The sequence below is a fragment of the Rhinoraja longicauda genome, chromosome 21 (genome assembly GCF_053455715.1).
Source record: "Rhinoraja longicauda isolate Sanriku21f chromosome 21, sRhiLon1.1, whole genome shotgun sequence".
Classification (NCBI taxonomy): domain Eukaryota; kingdom Metazoa; phylum Chordata; class Chondrichthyes; order Rajiformes; family Arhynchobatidae; genus Rhinoraja; species Rhinoraja longicauda.
Genome location: NC_135973.1, coordinates 9,119,415 through 9,137,587, shown reverse-complemented (window position 1 = coordinate 9,137,587; position 18,173 = coordinate 9,119,415). Strand labels below are relative to the sequence as shown.

The window sequence follows — 18,173 nt, the reverse complement described above, 5'->3', positions numbered from 1 at the left end:
CAAGATGGTGGCTTCCAAGACCCCAATTCAAGCCCTCTTTGACACAGTCCTCAGTTTACGCAACATGTTTGAAACTGGAGCACCCAGAGAAAACCCACGCAGGCACAGGGAGAACGTACGAACTCTCTACGGACAGCAGTCGTAGTCAGGATGGAACCCGGGTCTCTGGCGCTGTAAGGCAGCAACTCTACCGCTGCACCACTGGGTGTGTTTAACACCAGCGATGGAAGGCCCCGCGGCCGAGCCGCAACGGGCGCTGCCAAGTTCCGCGGTCGAGCCGCGCTGGGCGATGGAAGGCCCTGGGGCCAAGCCGCACCGAGCGCTGAGACGTCCCGCGGCCGTACCGGATGATGGAAGGCCCCGCGGCCGAGCCGCGCCGGGCACTGTTAGGTTCCGCGGCCGAGCCGCGCCGGCGATGCTAAGTCCAGCGGCCGAGTTGCGCCGGGCGATGGAAGGCCCCGCGGGCGATGGAAGGCCCCGCGGCCGAGCTGCGCCCCGGGGAAGAGACCTAATAAAAGAAAGGTTTCCTTTCTTTTGGCTCCACAGCCAAAAACAGAAACAAAAACCAACCCAACACCGACACACAAACAAAAAAAAAAGGAAAAAGTACAGACAGACTGCCAGAGAGCCGCAGCCGTTAGGCGCAGCCACACATGTGTGCCGCGTGACAGGATTTTACTGGAAAAACTATTGCAATACTTAACTCTTTCTTGCGTGCATGGTTTACTGAACTGCTTCTGGGTCCTCCATGTGTCTGAGTGTGGTAATCGTGCAGAAGGACTGGGCAAGCACATGAAGTCAGATTGAATACTTACGATTGAGTACTTACGATGACACAGAAGAAACCATTTTGTTCGGGTGGCACGGTGGCGCAGCTGGTAGAGCTGCTGCCTCACAACGCCAGAGACCTGGGTTCAATTAATGACCTCGGATGCTCTCTGTGTGGAGTTTGCACGTTCTCCCCGTGACCACATAGGTTTCCTTCAGGTGTTTTTGTTTCCTGCCACACTCCAAAACAATGCGGGTTTGTAGGTTAATTGTCCTCTGTAATTTGCCCTTCGTGGGTAGGGAGTGGATACGGATAACATAGTGCGGGTGATCGATGGTCATTGGCTTCTGTAAATTGTCCCTCGAGTGTAGGATAGAATGAGTGGACAGGTGATTATGGGTCGGTGCGAACCCGATGGGCTGAAGGGCCTGTTTCCACCCTGTATCTCTAAAACTTTAAAAAAACCTAAACTAAACTAAACTACTTGTACATCTTTCTAATGGCATCCTTACCGCCTTATCCCAGCCAAATTGTGACTCAGTTTCCACATGTCCGTCATCCACCCTCGCCCACCATCACCTAGAACTTGCTGGAGTTTAGAAGGACGATGGGGGGGACCTCAGTGAAACTTGGCGAATGGTGAAAGGGTTGGATAGAGTGGATGTGGAGAGGAAGTTTCCACTAGTGGGAGAGTCTAGGACCAGAGGCCACAGCCTCAGAGTTAAAGGATGTTCCTTTAGGAAGATGAGGAGGAATTTCTTTGGTCAGAGGGTGGTGAATCTGTGGAATTCTTTCCCGCAAGCAGCCGTGGAGGCCAAGTCAATGGGTATTTTTAAGGCACAGATAGATAGATTCTTGATTAGTACAGGTGTCAGAGGTTATGGGGAGAAGACAGGAGAATGGGGTTAGGAGGGAGAGATAGATCAGCCATGATTGAATGGCGGAGTAGACTTGATAGACCGAATGGCCTAATTCTATTCCAATCACCTATGACCTGATGATTTTGAACTTAACCCTCTTCCTTCACCATTCCCATCCTGAGGTCCCAACGACTGGTGCTCCAAGCCCTCAATGCCACTCCTTGCCCTGTCTCTGTATTTTGCCCTTGGCTTCTCCTTGATCTTCTAGCCTCAAAGGGCAGATGGGATACAGCTCATACCTCCCTTTAATTTCTAATGCTAGGTAGGGTGTGTTCAATTCTTAATTAGTTGTACAGGGCCCCAGTGAGACCGCACCTGCAGTACTGTGTGCAGTTTTGGTCTCCAAATTTGAGGAAGGATATTCTTGCTGTTGAGGGCGTGCAGCGTAGGTTTACTAGGTTAATTCCCGGAATGGCGGGACTGTCATATGTTGAAAGACTGGAGCGACTGGGCTTGTATACACTGGAATTTAGAAGGATGAGAGGGGATCTTATCGAAACGTATAAGATTATTAAGAGGTTAGACAGGTTAGAGGCAGGAAACGTGTTCCCAATGTTGGGGGAGTCCAGAACAAGGGGCCACAGTTTAAGAATAAGGGGTAGGCCATTTAGAACTGAGATGAGGAAAAACGTTTTCAGTCAGAGAGTTGTGAATCTGTGGAATTCTCTGCCTCAGAAGGCAGTGGAGGCCAATTCTCTGAATGCATTCAAGAGAGAGCTAGATAGAGCTCTTAAGGATAGCGGAGTCAGGGGGTATGGGTAGAAGGCAGGAACGGGGTTCTGATTGAGAATGATCAGCCATGATCACATTGAATGGTGGTGCTGGCTCGAAGGGCCGAATGGCCTCCTCCTGCACCTATTGTCTATTGTCTATTGTCTATTGTCTAATTGTTAAAACTGTCATTGTGAACTCAGCAGCCCATTTCAGTTGTTGCAAGCGGTGCAAAGCTAAACAATGATTTGTTTGTCCCAGCCATGTATTTGTCACCTGTCGTTCTTGTTTCCTTTGGACTCTATGAACTGAGCATCCTCCTGTTTAACCAGCACCACGAGTTGTTCTTCGACTGTTGAACAACCTGGCAACATAAGAAGAGTGAGAACCCATGTACTGAAACTCAATAAACTGCCCTTTGTCCCAAATCTCTTGGCGTTTTCGACAAAAGATAGACACAAAGTGCTGGAATAACTCAGCGGGTCAGGCAGCATCTCTGTGGAAAATGAATAGGTGATTAGACTGTAGAGATACAGCGCTGAAACAGGTCCTACACACACAAGGGACAATTTATAATTTTACCCAAGCCAAGTAACCTACAAACCTGCACGTCTTTGGAATGTGGGAGGAAACCGGAGCACCCGGAGAACACCCACGCAGCTCACGGGGAGAACGTTCAAACTCCGTGCAGACAGCACACGCAGTCGGGATCGAATCCGGGTGCCTGACGCTGTAAGGCAGCAACTCTACCGCTGCACCACCGTGCCGCTGTGATGTTTTGAGTTGGGACTCTTCTTCAGACTCGGACCTTTCTCGGACTCAGAGCTTCTCTAGACCCTTAAATGGACACAAAATGCTGGAGTAACTCAGCGGGTCAGGCAGCATCTCTGGGGAGAAGGAATGGGTGACGTTTTGGGTCGAGACCCATCTTCAGACGCTTTACCCAAAAAATAACCTTCAATCTTGAACATTTCTGTTGTTGACTTTAGTCCTTTGGGGAAGAAAAGTCCTGATTTCCACTGCCTTTATATGGGGGGGAAAAAAAAGCCTTGTGACTTGAAATGACCTGCTTCTAATTTGAAGATTGTCCAAGATTTTCTCTCCAGATTAAGTAACTTTTCTGTACATTCTTCATTCTGCATGCTTTCTCCATGCCCAGCGCTGGTGTTTATTTGCTAACCCATTGAAAGTTATAGAAACAGAGAGAGGCCATTCAGCCCGCCCCCTCCCTGACAGCCCAGAAAGAATGACCCAGTCTTAGAAGGTAGAACAGTGCAGCACAATAACAGCCCCAATGGCCCACAACGGCTGTGCCGAACAATTTTTATCTGCCTGCACATAATCCATATGGTGAAAGGCTTGGAGAGGATGTTTCCACTAATGAGAGAGTCAAGGACTAGAGGTCATAGCCTCAGAATTAAAGGGCGCACTTTTAGAAAGGAGGTGAGGAGAAATCTCTTTAGTCAGAGGGTGGTGAATCTGTGGAATTCTTTGCCACAGAAGGTTGCGGAGGCCAAGTCAGTGGATATTTTTTAACACAGAGATAGATAGACTCTTGATTAGTACAGGGGTCAGAGGATGTGGGGAGAAGGCAGGAGAATGGGGTTAGGAGGGAGAGATAGAGCAGCCCTGGTTGAGCGGCGGAGTAGACTTGATGGGCCGAATGGCCTAATTCTACTCGTATCACTTCCGACCTTATGATCCCTCCATTCCTTGCATATCCATGTACCTCTGCGAACGTCTCTTTAAGTGCCACTATCATATCTCCCTCTACACCCCCCCCCCCCCCCCCCCATAGTGCATTCCAGGGCCTCATCACCCTCTGTGTAAAAATAAAACTCCCTGCACATCTCCTTTAAACGTGGCCCCTCTCACCTTAAAACCTCCACTTCTCGGGCCAGGAGTGCACCCAAGTACAATTTAAGGGTGAAGAGGCTTCCCTACCTCCACCACCCTTTCAGGCTGGAGAAAGTTCCCGGCCTGAAACATCACCTATCCATGTCCTCCAGTGCTGCTGCCTGACCCGCTGAGTTACTACAGCACTTTTGTGACCTTTCAGGCTATGAGTTCCAGACCGATTTCACTATCTCTGGGAGAAAGAATTTTGACTCCCCACGAAACCTCCTGCAAATTACTTCAAATATATTTCCGCTGGAGTGTTTCCCCTCTAAGGCAAACGGGGTCTTTCTTATTTGCATTACCATCACCCCTTGTAATTTTACACCCCATCATTAGATCCACTCACAGCCTCCTGTGTTCTGAAGATAACGATCGTGTGTTATCCTCTCCTCATTGCTACTGTTTTCGAGTCCTGGAAGAGTCTGAAAAATCGCTCTTTCATGCAATCACATTTTTCCTCTCGCACGTGCCCAGAATTGTCTTCATCGTTTAAGCTGTGGTCTAACTGGTGTTGTATACCGTCTTTTAGTCTTTAGTTTTAGAAATACAGCGCGGAAACACACCGAGTCCGCGCCGACCAGCGATCCCCACACATTAACACAACCCAGGGACAATTTACACAAATGCCAAGTCATTTAGAAGGATGAGAGGAGATCTTATCGAAACGTATAAAATTATTAAGGGGTTGGGCACGTTAGAGGCAGGAAACATGTTCCCAGTGTTGGGGAAGTCCAGAACCAGGGGCCACAGTTTAAGAATAAGGGGTAGGCCATTTAGAACTGAGATGAGGAAAAACTTTTTCAGTCAGAGAGTTGTGAATCTGTGGAATTCTCTGCCTCAGAGGGCAGTGGAGGCCAATTCTCTGAATGCATTCAAGAGAGAGCTAGATAGAGCTCTTAAGGATAGTGGAGTCAGGGGGTATGGGGAGAAGGCAGGAACGGGGTACTGATTGAGAATGATCAGCCATGATCACATTGAATGGCGGTGCTGGCTCGAAGGGCCGAATGGCCTTCTCCTGCACCTATTTTCTATTGTCTATTGTCTATTTAACCTACATACCTGTGCGTCTATGGAGTGTGGGAGGAAACCGAAGATCTCGGAGACACCCCACGCGGGTCACGGGGAGAATGTACAAACTCCGTACGGACAGCACCCGTGGTCAGGATCGAACCCGGGTCTCCGGCGCTGCAAACGCTGTAAGGCAGCAACTCTACCACTGCGCCACCGGGCCGCCCCTATTTAGTCATAACATAACCTCCCTGCTCTTATATTCTGTAGCAGGGCTACTAAAGGAAATCATCTTGTATGTCTTTCAACCAAATTATTGACCAGTGCCACATTGTTATTAGGGTCGGTTCATATGGAACCCAATGTTCCTCCACAATGTTCTCCACACTACACTACACTCGGGCAGCACAGTGGCCCAACGGCAGAGTTGCTGCCTTACAGCACCAGAGTTACAGCATCCGGGCTCCTGACGATGGGTGCTGTCAGCGCGGCGTTTGCACATTTTCTCTGTGACCGCGTGGGCTTTCTCCTGGTGCTCCGGTTTCCTCCCATACTCCAAAGACAAACGGGTTTTTAGGTTAATTGTGTAGATCAATCCCCTGGGTGGATTGATCCATGCCTGACTTTCATATTGCTGACCTGATCGATGGTCCATGCCTGGGTTTTGTGGTGTTATCTGTATTATGCTGCTGATTAAATTCGTTTCACTCTGTAACCATGACGTGTACAATGCAGAGAGCAAGTGAAAAAACCCTCTGCATGACACACATTATGGTTACAAAGTGAAAAAAATTTAATCAGCAGCGTAATACAGATAACACCACAAAACCCAGGCATGGACCATCGATCAGTGTAAGAAAATAACCGCAGATGCTGGTACAAATCGAAGGTATTTATTCACAAAATGCTGGAGTAACTCAGCAGGTCAGGCAGCATCTCAGGCGAGAAGGAATGGGTGGCGTTTCGGGTCGAGACCCTTCTTCAGACCCATAGATCTTGTATACACTGGAATTTAGAAGGATGAGAGGAGATCTTATCGAAACATATAAGATTATTAAGGGGTTGGACACGTTAGAGGCAGGAAACATGTTCCCAATGTTGGGGAAGTCCAGAACAAGGGGCCACAGTTTAAGAATAAGGGGTAGGCCATTTAGAACTGAGATGAGGAAAAACTTTTCCAGTCAGAGAGTTGTGAATCTGTGGAATTCTCTGCCTCAGAAGGCAGTGGAGGCCAATTCTCTGAATGCATTCAAGAGAGAGCTAGATAGAGCTCTTAAGGATAGCGGAGTCAGGGGGTATGGGGAGAAGGCAGGAACGGGGTACTGATTGAGAATGATCAGCCATGATCACATTGAATGGCGGTGCTGGCTCGAAGGGCCGAATGGCCTCCTCCTGCACCTATTGTCTATTGTCTATCAGGTCTGCAATAGGAAAGTCAGGCATGGATCAATCCACCTAGGGGATTGATCTACAAATTGGGCATCTCTAAATTGTCCCCTCGGCGTAGACACGGTGGGCTGAAGGAAGGTCCCTTTTCCACGCTGGATCTCTCAACTAAACGACTCAATGTTCAGCTATTTTATTTTTTTATTATACGTTTTGTCAATCAATCTGTTTCCGAGTCTATTTGCGCATTGCTCTGTCAATAATGCCATTTTCTGTCCAGCCAGTCTGCCTGCACACGCTGAAGGTGTCCTTACTCACTCACTCTCAACCACACAGCCGTGATCGTTGTGCCCTCTCCAGACGTGCTCTCCGCACCCTCTGGCCCCCATTACTGGGCGAGTGTCAACGTCTGTGTAAAACCGAAGGTGGGCACAAGACGCTCGGAGTAGCCTAGTGGGTCAGGCAGCATCTCTTCTGGAGAGAAGGAATGGGAGACATTTCGGGTCGAGACCCTTCCTTCAGACCTTCTCTCCTGAGATGCTGCCTGACCCGCATTTTGCCTGACCTACTCCTCACATTTTGTGTCTCCCTTCGATTTGTACCATTTGCACCTGCAGTTATTTATCCGACCCAAACGTCTGTCTGCAAAGCCCTCGCTGCAGAATTGCCCCAGTATATCGCAGCTGGACAGATCCATGCCTGTAACTGATCTAATTCTGAATGCGGATCTAAATGCAAGCAGCCCACACGACCTCGAAAATGAAATGAACCTTTCAGCCATCTGCAGCCGGGTGAAAACGGACCACAAAAATGTTTCCTTAAAAATGTTGCCTGAAAGAATTACGTTTGCAAAACGGATAGAAATCCATTTGCGCCAAATATTTTTCTTTTTCTTTTTCGCCTTCAGTCGAAGTTACGACAGGAATGGGTTTTTTTTTAACGTGCTCAGAGAGTTTGATGAATTTAAAGTGTGTGTGTGTGTGTGGGGGGGAGGAAAGACACGTCCAGTTCTTATTCTTTCCGTAAACTACCTCCCATCACTCATTTAAAGAAAGATTCCAGTCTTCTGGCTTCCTCTGTTTTGAGTTCCCACTCACGGTCATGCTTGAGGGGCAGCTCAACACTTGCTTTCTATGAAGGAGATAAATGAAAAATGCGCGTTTGTAACGACAAGGAGGGGGGTGACTGAGAAACCCAGCGCAAGTTATGCAAATACTCCGAGATCTTAGCTCGGTTCCCACACGCTGTCAGCCACAGAAACCCCACCCAGGCTGGTTCCCAGATGATGTCACTGATCGCCATTGAAATGAAGATCACAAAACCAAATCAATGAAAACGGGTGTCTGACAAACCTCAAGACACTTAACAGTGAGGATAATCCTTTGACTTTCTAAAAGGCCAGTGTTGAAGTCATAGACATAGACATAGACATAGACAGTATAGAAAATAGGTGCAGGAGAGGGCCATTTTGTGCCCTTCGAGCCAGCACCACCATTCAATATGATCCAAAATCGCCAATCATCCAAAATCGGTATCCCGTTCCTGCTTTCTCCCCATCTCCTTTCATTCCGTCAGCCCTAAGTCACTGCCATGATGATTTAGGCCATTTAGAACGGAGGTGAGGAAAAACTTTTTCAGTCAGAGAGTTGTGAATCTGTGGAATTCTCTGCCTCAGAAGGCAGTGGAGGCCAATTCTCTAGAATGCATTCAAGAGAGAGCTGGATAGAGCTCTTAAGGATAGCGGAGTCAGGGAGTATGGGGAGAAGGCAGGAAAGGGGTACTGATTGAGAATGGTCAACCATGATCACGTTGAATGGCGGTGCTGGCTCGAATGGCCTCCTCCTGCACCTATTGCCTATTGTCTATTGTCTATAATGATTGTGGCGTATTTTGTCGGACATTAGACTGAGATGCCGGTCTAAATCCAATATGTCCGTGTATTGGCGCTAACACTGATGGTAATGGCAGTGCAATTCTCTGCCATTGCTCTCTGACATGCTATCAGTATGCTATTGCTATTGAATACTGATGCAACTTCAATGGAGTAATAGCAGGGCGGCACGGTGGCGCAGCGGTAGAGTTGCCGCCTTACAGTCCTCGCAGCGCCGGAGACCCGGGTTCGATCCTGACTACGGGTGCTGTCTGCACGGAGTTTGCACGTTCTCCCCGTGACCGCGTGGGTTTTTATCCGAGATCTTCGGTTTCCTCCCACACTCCAAAGGCGTACGGTCTGCAGGTTAATTGGCTTGGTGCGTATGTGTGTAAATTGTCCCTCGTGTGTGCAGGATAGTGTTAGTGTGCGGGGATCGCCGGTCGGTCGGTGTGGACTCGATGGGCCGAAGGGCCTGTTTCCACTTTGTATCTCTAAAACTAAAACAAAAAAAAACTAAATAGCAAAGATACTCCTATTGCCTAACAAATTTTTTCAATTACATTTTGGTAGCTATTCCCTGGGATGGCCAGTTGTTCATCTTGGTCTGGGTGCCACATTGAACAGTCGTGGCTGGGAAAATCAGTACCACAGTGTGTGTCCAGGAGTCCCATTCTTTACGCCAAGCTAGTGCGCCTGTCATTCACGTTTGGTGTGAATGTGTTTGTTTCTCTCGGTCCCTGCATCTGGTGTGTCCAACTTGCATCTTCATTGATGCCACTTCAATGGAGCCCCTCTGCTATTGTCTGATGAGTGAACAAAGTATGTGTTGCACAGCATTACCTCAGTCACCAGCTTCATGGTCGTTAACTGACTCCTCGCCACAGCTCGTTACTACTGCTGCTTCACCCAAAGCTATTTAGTTCAGTTTATTTTAGTTTAATTTGCGGATGCAGGCCCTTCGGCCCACCGAGTACGCACCGACCAGCGATCACCACACACCAACACACACTAGGGACAATTTACGCTTATACCAAGTATATAACCCCAAGCCAATTAACCTTCAAACCTTTGGAGTGTGGGAGGAAACCGAAGATCTCGGTGAAATCCCACGCGGTCGGGGGGAGAACGTACAAACTCCGTACAGACAGCACCCGTAGTCGGGATCGAACCCGGGTCTCCGGCGCTGCAAGTTCTGTAAGGCAGCAACTCTACCGCCGAGCCACCGTGCCGCCCTATTTGAAATAGAAATGAAACTTCGCTCTTGAAACTTTTTAATTTGCTTGCTTCGTTAAGTTTCCCTCGCTTCCAGGGCTAAAATAACAAGCTTTATACTCTTGTTTAAGTGGACACAAAGAGAAATGGTAGACTGCCGATGATTCTCGGGTTATTTTGCACTCTGAAGAGTGCCCAGTAAATATTATTGCCCGTAAATGCTTGACTATATTTAAGAGCCGGTTGCCGGCAATGCTAAATTACTTGCAAAGCACAAACTGCTGGAAGAACTCGGCGGGTCAGGCAGCATCTGTGGAGGCAAATGGATATTTGATATTTCAGTTTGACACCCTGCACCAGGACTGCATGTCGAGGGAAGAGAGCTAACACAAGGAGGTGAAAGAGAGGGGTGAGGCAGGGGCTGGTAGTTGGGAAGATGGGGAGAGAGAGATGATGAGAGATGGTGTCAGGTGAGGAGGGAGATGCACAAGTAACTGCAGATGCTAGTTAATGCACAAAAGGGCACAATGTGCTGGAGTAACTCAGCGGGTCAGGCAACATCTCTGGAGAACATGGATGGGTGATGTTTCGAGGTCGAGACCCTTTTACAGACAGAGCAGAAATCACGGAAATGGAGACAATGAGAGTAAAGGTTCCATTGGCCACCATAGAGGTAAGCTGTGCTACCTGCTTTCCACTAGTGGTGTAAATCACCCATCATGCAAACTCTCAAAAGTCTTGTGTAGTTCACAATTTTTCGGGGTCAAACGGGGAAAATGTGCCAACTCCGTGCAGACAGCACCCGTAGTCAGGATCGAACCCGGGTCTCCGGTGCTGTAGGGCTATGAGGAAAGAGCAGGAATGAGGTACTGGTTTTAGATGGTCAGCCATGATCATATTGAATGGCGGTGCTGGCTCGAAGGGGCCGAATGGCCTCCTCCTGCACCTATTTTCTATATTTTCACCACTGTGATGCCAAGGCGCAGGTGAGTTGATGCAGTCCTGGCTACTTGGGTGCCGCTGTTGCTCCTACGGTTGTAGCTTCAGCTTAGTCCCCACGCCGTCCAAGGTGCCGATGTTCACCGGCAGCTCGGCGTGTTCAGGGTGCTGGCCATTGGGTCCCCGTGCCCTGCTTGCTGGGACTGACCCCTGGGAAGGATGAGTCATCGCAGTTACCAACTAGATAACTGACCCTCATTTGTGTGTAAGAAGGAACCGCAGATGGCGGTTTACACCCTACAACCGGGGTACACACTACATACTTTACGACACGGTGGCGCAGCGGTAGAGTTGCTGCCTTACAGCGAATGCAGCGTCGGAGACTCAGGTTCCATCCTGACTACGGGCGCCGTCTGTACGGAATTTGTACGTTCTCCCCGTGACCTGCGTGGGTTTTCTCCGAGATCTTCGGTTTCCTCCCACACTCCAAAGACGTACAGGTATGTAGGTTAATTGACTGGGTAAATGTAAAAATCGTCCCTAGTGTGTGTAGGATAGTGTTAATGTGCGGGGATCGCTGGGCGGCGCGGACTCGGTGGGCCGAAGGGCCTGTTTCCGCGCTGTATCTCTAAATCTAAATCTAAAATTTATACGCCGGTTTACACCCTAATATGGTGCCCTTTATGTGGCGACTCTTGGCATACCTTGGGTATGCAAAACAAAGAACATCACTGTGATTTGTCACATGTGACAATAAAGTATCATTCATTATCTTCATTCATTCATTCATTCATTCATTCATTCATTCATTCATTCATTCATTCATTCAAGATAGACACAAAATGCTGGAGTAACTCAACAGAGCTTTATTTGTCATTCGGTACCAAGGTACCGAACGAAATTACATAGCAGTCACACAAAAAAAAAGGAACGCAAGACACATGACCCCAACACAAACGTCCATCACAGTGACTCCAAACACCCCCTCACTGTGATGGAGGCAACAAAACTTCCACTCTCTTCCCCCCGCACCCACGGACAGACAGCTCGTCCCCGACCGACCCGCACAGTCCCCGCAAGGGGATGGAACTCAGTGGGACAGGCAGCATCTCTGGGGAGAAGGAATGGGTGACGTTTTGGGTGGAGACCTATATTCGGTGTAGTTTTTTTTAACATAATTTTCCCATTGTTTGCAGATCTGCCCTCGAGAAATATCCGCTTCATTTTTCTTTTCAAGATGGGATCATCCCTGCGATCTGCCCAGTGGAGGATGAGGAGACTTGGTCCCTGAACATTAAACGTGGCATTCTCAGCGTTTTCCAAGATTCATACACAGTGAACAAAAGGGCGACTGTTGAGGAGGTGAGAGTCTTTGTACTAGTAGGTTGTCTTCCTGGGATCCGAAGTTGAGACTGGAACCCACGTTAAAATTCACTCCTGCAATGACAGGAAAGTTTTATCTGATCTGCCGCACAATCACATTCTGGTCATAGACTCTCCCACTACTGGGAGCTTTAGATAGTTCCTCTATAAACTCTCTTTCCCCTCCCCCTTCCCAGATCTCCCTCTATCTTCCTGTCTCCACCTATATCCTTCCTTTGTCCCGCCCCCCTGACATCAGTCTGAAGAAGGGTCTCGACCCGAAACGTCACCCATTCCTTCTCTCCCGAGATGCTGCCTGACCTGCTGAGTTACTCCAGCATTTTGTGAATAAATACCTCCCACTACTGGGAACATCCTCTCCACATCCACTCTGTCTCGGCCTTGTGGTTGAGGGATGGGTGTCAATGAGGCTTCGGAGCAGTGAAGAGATTCAATGAGTGAGTTCCAGGGAACAACCTGAAACTCCTGTCAGTTTTGGGGAGGTACATAATGAATAGAACAATGGCTGTCTTTAATCCTTTTCATCAACGTGCTAGAAAGTGGGCTTTTACGGTGGAGTTTAGAAGATTGAGGGGGGGGGGGGGGGGCTCACTGAAACCTGACCAAATAGTCATAGAGTGGATGAGGAGAGGAGTCTAGGACCAGAGGCCACATCCTCAGAATAAAAGGATGTACCTTTATAAAGGAGAAGAGGAGGAATTTCTTTCATCAGAGGGTGGTGAACTGTGGAATACATTGCTGTGGGGGCCGTCAATGGGTAGTTTTCAGATTCTTGATTGGTGAGGGTGTCAGGGGTTATGGAGAGAAGGCAGGAGAATCGGGTTAGGAGGGACAATAGACAATAGGTGCAGGAGTAGGCCATTCGGCCCTTCGAACCAGCACCAACATTCAATGTGATCATGGCTGATTATTCTCAATCAGTACCCCGTTCCTGCCTTCTCCCCATACCCCCTGACTCCACTATCTTTAAGAGCTCTATCTAGCTCTCTCTTGAATGCATTCAGAGAATTGGCCTCCACTGCCTTCTGAGGCAGAGAATTCCACAGATTCACAACTCTCTGACTGAAAAAGTTTTTCCTCATCTCCGTTCCAAATGGCCTACCCCTTATTCTTAAACTGTGGCCCCTGGTTCTGGACTCCCCCAACATTGGGAACATGTTTCCTGCCTCTAACGTGTCCAACCCCTTAATAATCGTATACGTTTCGATAAGATCCCCTCTCATCCTTCTAAATTCCAGTGTATACAAGCCTAGTCGCTCCAGTCTTTCAACATATGACAGTCCCGCCATTCCGGGAATTAACCTAGTAAACCAATAGATCAGCCATGATTGAATGGCGGAGTAGATGCCATGGCCCAAATGGCCTAATTCTGAACCTATGAACAATGAACCTATGACTTAAGAAAATATAAAGTTCATTCCAGATAATATATCATTCTGCTTATGCTAATGGTATTTTGTTAATGTCTTACACAGATTGACGTTTCGGGCAAGTGTCCATCGACATATACGGTGCAAGGTTCTCTGCTTGTGAAATCTAAAGACCTGAACCGTTGTTCCCTACGTGCAATGGCCATCACTTCACTGCAGTCCGTTGTTCTACCAGATTCCACAGTAAGCACGAGATTTAATATCATCCACTGTATGTGGACAAAGATCATTTAACTGTTGTCCACCACGGAGATATAGTGTGGAAACAGGCCCTTCGACCCAACTTACCCACACTGGCCAACAGGTCCCACTTACGCTAGTCCCACCTGCCTGCGCTTGGTCCGTATCCCTCCAAACCTGTCCTACCCATGTACCTGTCTTACTGTTTCTTAAACGCTGGGATAGTCCCAGCCTCAACTACCTCCTCTGGCAGCTTGTTCCATACACCCACCACCCTTTGTGTGAAAATTTCATTTAAAAATGAAATCCTATGTGTGGTAATTGATGTTTGGGATAGAAACAATAGACAATAGGTGCAGGAGTAGGCCATTCAGCCCTTCGAGCCAGCACCGCCATTCAATGCGATCATGGCTGATCACTCTCACTCAGTACCCCGTTCCTGCCTTCTCCCCATACCCCCTCACTCCACTATCCTTAAGAGCTCTATCCAGCTCTCTCTTGAAAGCATCCAACGAACTGGCCTCCACTGCCTTCTGAGGCAGAGAATTCCACACCTTCACCACTCTCTGACTGAAAAAGTTCTTCCTCATCTCCGTTCTAAATGGCCTACCCCTTATTCTTAAACTGTGGCCCCTTGTTCTGGACTCCCCCAACATTGGGAACATGTTTCCTGCCTCTAATGTGTCCAATCCCCTAATTATCTTATACATTTCAATAAGATCCCCCCTCATCCTTCTAAATTCCAGTGTATACAAGCCCAATCGCTCCAGCCTTTCAACATACGACAAAATGCTGGCGTAACTCAGCAGGCCAGGCAGCATCTCTGGAGAAAAGGAATAGGTGACGTTTTGGGTCTGGCCATATTACCATAGATGCTGCCTGACCCGCTGAGTTACTCCTGCGTTTTGAGCCTATCCTCAGTGTAAACCAGCATCTGCAGTTCCCTCCAACACTGATGCTCGGGGCTGTGTTTTTGTGCATTGCACCATCTGATTTCTGTGTAAATTGGGGACCTGCAAAGTCCAAGATTTTTGTCCAAAGTTGCTCCTCATGCTTAATGTGAATGCACAGAAGATTCCCTGGCTCGCGTGGTACCATCCAGACTGTACAAGTAACTTGTGCAGAAGCAAACGTTCAGCACGCCTATGACACTTGCTTCGACAAGACTTGAAAGTGGGCCTCTGAATTGGCTACATGCCAGAGGTAGACACAAAATGCTGGAGTAACTCAGCGGGACAGGCGGCATCTCTGGAGAGAAGGAATGGGTGACATTTTGGGTCAAGACCCTTCGTCTGAAACGTCACCCATTCCTTCTCTACAGAGATGCTGCCTGTCCCGCTGGGTTACTCCAGCATTGTGTGTCTATTTTAGATAGATAGACAGAGAGATAGATAGATAGATAGAGAGAGACAGAGAGAGATAGAGAGAGAGAGAGAGAGAGAGAGCGAGAGAGAGAGAGAGAGAGAGAGAGAGAGAGAGAGAGAGAGAGAGAGAGAGAGAGAGAGAGAGAGAGAGAGATGGACAGAGAGAGAGAGAGAGATAGAGAGAGAGATAGAGAGAGAGAGATAGAGAGAGAGATGGAGAGAGAGATGGAGAGAGAGATGGAGAGAGATAGAGAGAGAGATGGAGAGAGAGATGGAGAGAGATAGAGAGAGAGATAGATAGATACAGAGAAAATAGGTGCAGGAGGAGACCATTTGGCCCTTCGAGTCAGCACCGCCTAGATAGATAGCAAGCAAGCAAGCATTTTGTGTATATCTTCTGTGTAAACTAGCACCTGCAGTTCCTTCATATTCATGCCTGGACATGGAAGTAGGCTTTCCTTAAGTAATGAAATGACTTAATCCCATTTATGTTGACTACTGTGCAAGATGACAGCACCTACACACCACAAACTCACAATTGTTATCTGATCGTGATGATCATCAGTGTCTTGACTTTGCACTGTCCCATCACCCAGTTGCAAACGCTGGTTTCTGGTTTCTGACCCAAGCCTCCCCACCCAGACTTAATTACCACCCCCCACCCCCACCCTGACCCTCACCCCCACCCGCCACCCCCCACCCTGACCCTCACCCCCACCCGCCACACCCCACCCTGACCCTCACCCTGACCCTCCACCCCCACCCCCCACCCCCACCCTCACCGTGATCCTGACCCCCCACCTACACCTCCCACCCCCACCCCCATCCCCACCCCCTCCCCCCACCCTCCACCCCCACCCCCCACCCCCACCCCCCACCCGAAACGTAGAAACATCGAAAATAGGTGCAGGAGTAGGCCATTCGGCCCTTCGAGCCAGCACTGCCTTTCAATATGATCATGGCTGATCATCCAAAATCAGTACCCCGTTCCTGCTTTCTCCCCATATCCCTTGATTCCGTTAGCCCTAAGAGCTATATCTAACCCTCTGTTGAACACATCCAGTGAATTGGCCTCCACTGCCTTCTGTGGCAGAGAATTCCACAGATTCACAACTCTCTGGGTGAAAATGTTTTTCCTCATCTCTGTCCTAAATGGCCTACGCCTTATTCTTAACCTGTGACCCCTGATCCTGGACTCCCCCAACATCGGGAATTTTTTTTCCTGCATCTGGCCTGTCCAATCCCTCAGGAATTTTATATATTTGTATAAGATCCCCTTATCCCCCGCTCATCCTTCTAAATTCCAGTGAATATAAGCACATTCAATCTATTCTTTCATCATGTGTCACACCCGCCATCCTGGGAATTCTGGTGAATGTCCTTCCTCAAATTAGGAGACCAAAACTGTGCACTGTTTTGCCAATTGTACAGCATTAAATAGATTAAAAACGATGAATAAATATACAACAGTTTACTGACTTATAGTTCTCGAGAGAGAGAGAGAGAGAGAGAGAGAGAGAGAGAATGCGGAGAGATACTAACTGAACTCAGATAGTCTAATTAACATATTAAATCGAGTCATAATTTATCACGTCATAATTAAGACATTTGGCAAAATACTTTTGCTGGCACCATAAATCGCCTTGGAACCACACTGCGCTAAAAAGAGAAATGGCGATACTGAAAGACATGGTGGCGCAGCGTTAGAGTTGCTGCCCTACGCACCAGAGACCCAGATTCAATTGTGTGGAGTTTGCCCGTTCTCCTTGTGACCGCCTGGGTTTTTCTCCAGGTGCTCTGGTTTCCTCTCAAGTTCCAAAGAAGTGCAGGCTTGTAGGTTTTCCAGGTGAGACAGAGGTTCACCTGCACCTCCTCCATCCTCATCTATTGCATCCGATGCTCCAGATGTCAACTTATTTACATCGGCGAAACCAAGCGCAGGCTCGGCGATCGCTTCGCTCAACACCTGCGCTCGGTCCGCGTTGGCCAACCTGATCTCCCGGTGGCCGAGCACTTCAACTCCCCCTCCCATTCCCAGTCTGACCTTCCTGTCATGGGCCTCCTCCAGTGCCATAGTGAGGCCCACCGGAAATTGGAGGAACAGCACCTCATATTTCGCCTGGGCAGCTTGCAGCCCAGTGGTATGAACATCGACTTCTCCAACTTTAGATAGTTCCTCTGTCCCTCTCTTCCCCTCCTCCTTCCCAGATCTCCCTCTATCTTCCTGTCTCCACCTATATCCTTCCTTTGTCCCGCCCCCCCTGACATCAGTCTGAAGAAGGGTCTCGAGCCGAAATGTCACCCATTCCTTCTCTCCTGAGATGCTGCCTGACCTGCTGAGTTACTCCAGCATTTTGTGAATAAATATCTCAGGCTTGTAGGTTAATTGGCTTCTGTAAATTGTCCCTAGAGTGTAGGGTAGAACTACACTAGCGTGGGTGATTGTAGGTCGGCACGGACATGGTGGGGACGATGGGGCCTGTTTCCACGCTGCATCTCCAAAAAAAAAAAGAAGAATCAGATGAAAGAGATTGATTGTCGGGGTGAATGCATCCATTTCATTGTCGCCCTCTCAGTCCCACCAGCAGATCCTGGATTCCCAGCTGGAGTGCGTCCAGGGCTACAAAGGTGGCGTGATTGATGTTACCACCTGCAGTGAGTCAAACGTCTTTCGGCCTTTCTCCAAAGAAGGGAAAGGTGCCAAGACAGAGATCTTCACGACAATGAAACTTGTGAAGAAGGAGGAAATGACACCCGTGCCCAGAGGTGAGCCAAACCTACCCACCCAGTGCATCTTCATCTGAGATGAACTGTGTGCAAGACTGACCCTATAACTGATTTACACTTGGGTGGTGGGTGCTTGGAACCAGCTGCCAGAGGAGGTAGTTGAGGCTGGGACTATCCCAGCGTTTAAGAAACAGTTAGACAGGTATATAGGTTAATTGGCTGGGTAAATGTAAAAATTGTCCCTAGTGGGTGTAGGATAGTGTTAATGTACGGGGATCGCTGGGCAGCACGGACTTGGTGGGCCGAAAAGGCCTGTTTCCGGCTGTATATATATGATATGATATGATATGATATGATATATGGATAGGACGG

The 18,173-nt window shown here is 48.5% G+C and overlaps 1 protein-coding gene across 1 annotated transcript in view; it reads left to right on the top strand.

Annotated features, from left to right (window-relative positions):
* Positions 1-18,173, top strand: part of LOC144604175 (uncharacterized) — a 257,398-nt gene that overhangs the window by 25,274 nt on the left and 213,951 nt on the right. Inside the window, exons 5-7 of the mRNA XM_078418381.1 lie at positions 11,914-12,079; positions 13,576-13,713; positions 17,651-17,840. Coding sequence (XP_078274507.1) covers positions 11,914-12,079; positions 13,576-13,713; positions 17,651-17,840 — 494 coding nt within the window. The remainder of the gene's footprint in view (positions 1-11,913; positions 12,080-13,575; positions 13,714-17,650; positions 17,841-18,173) is intronic.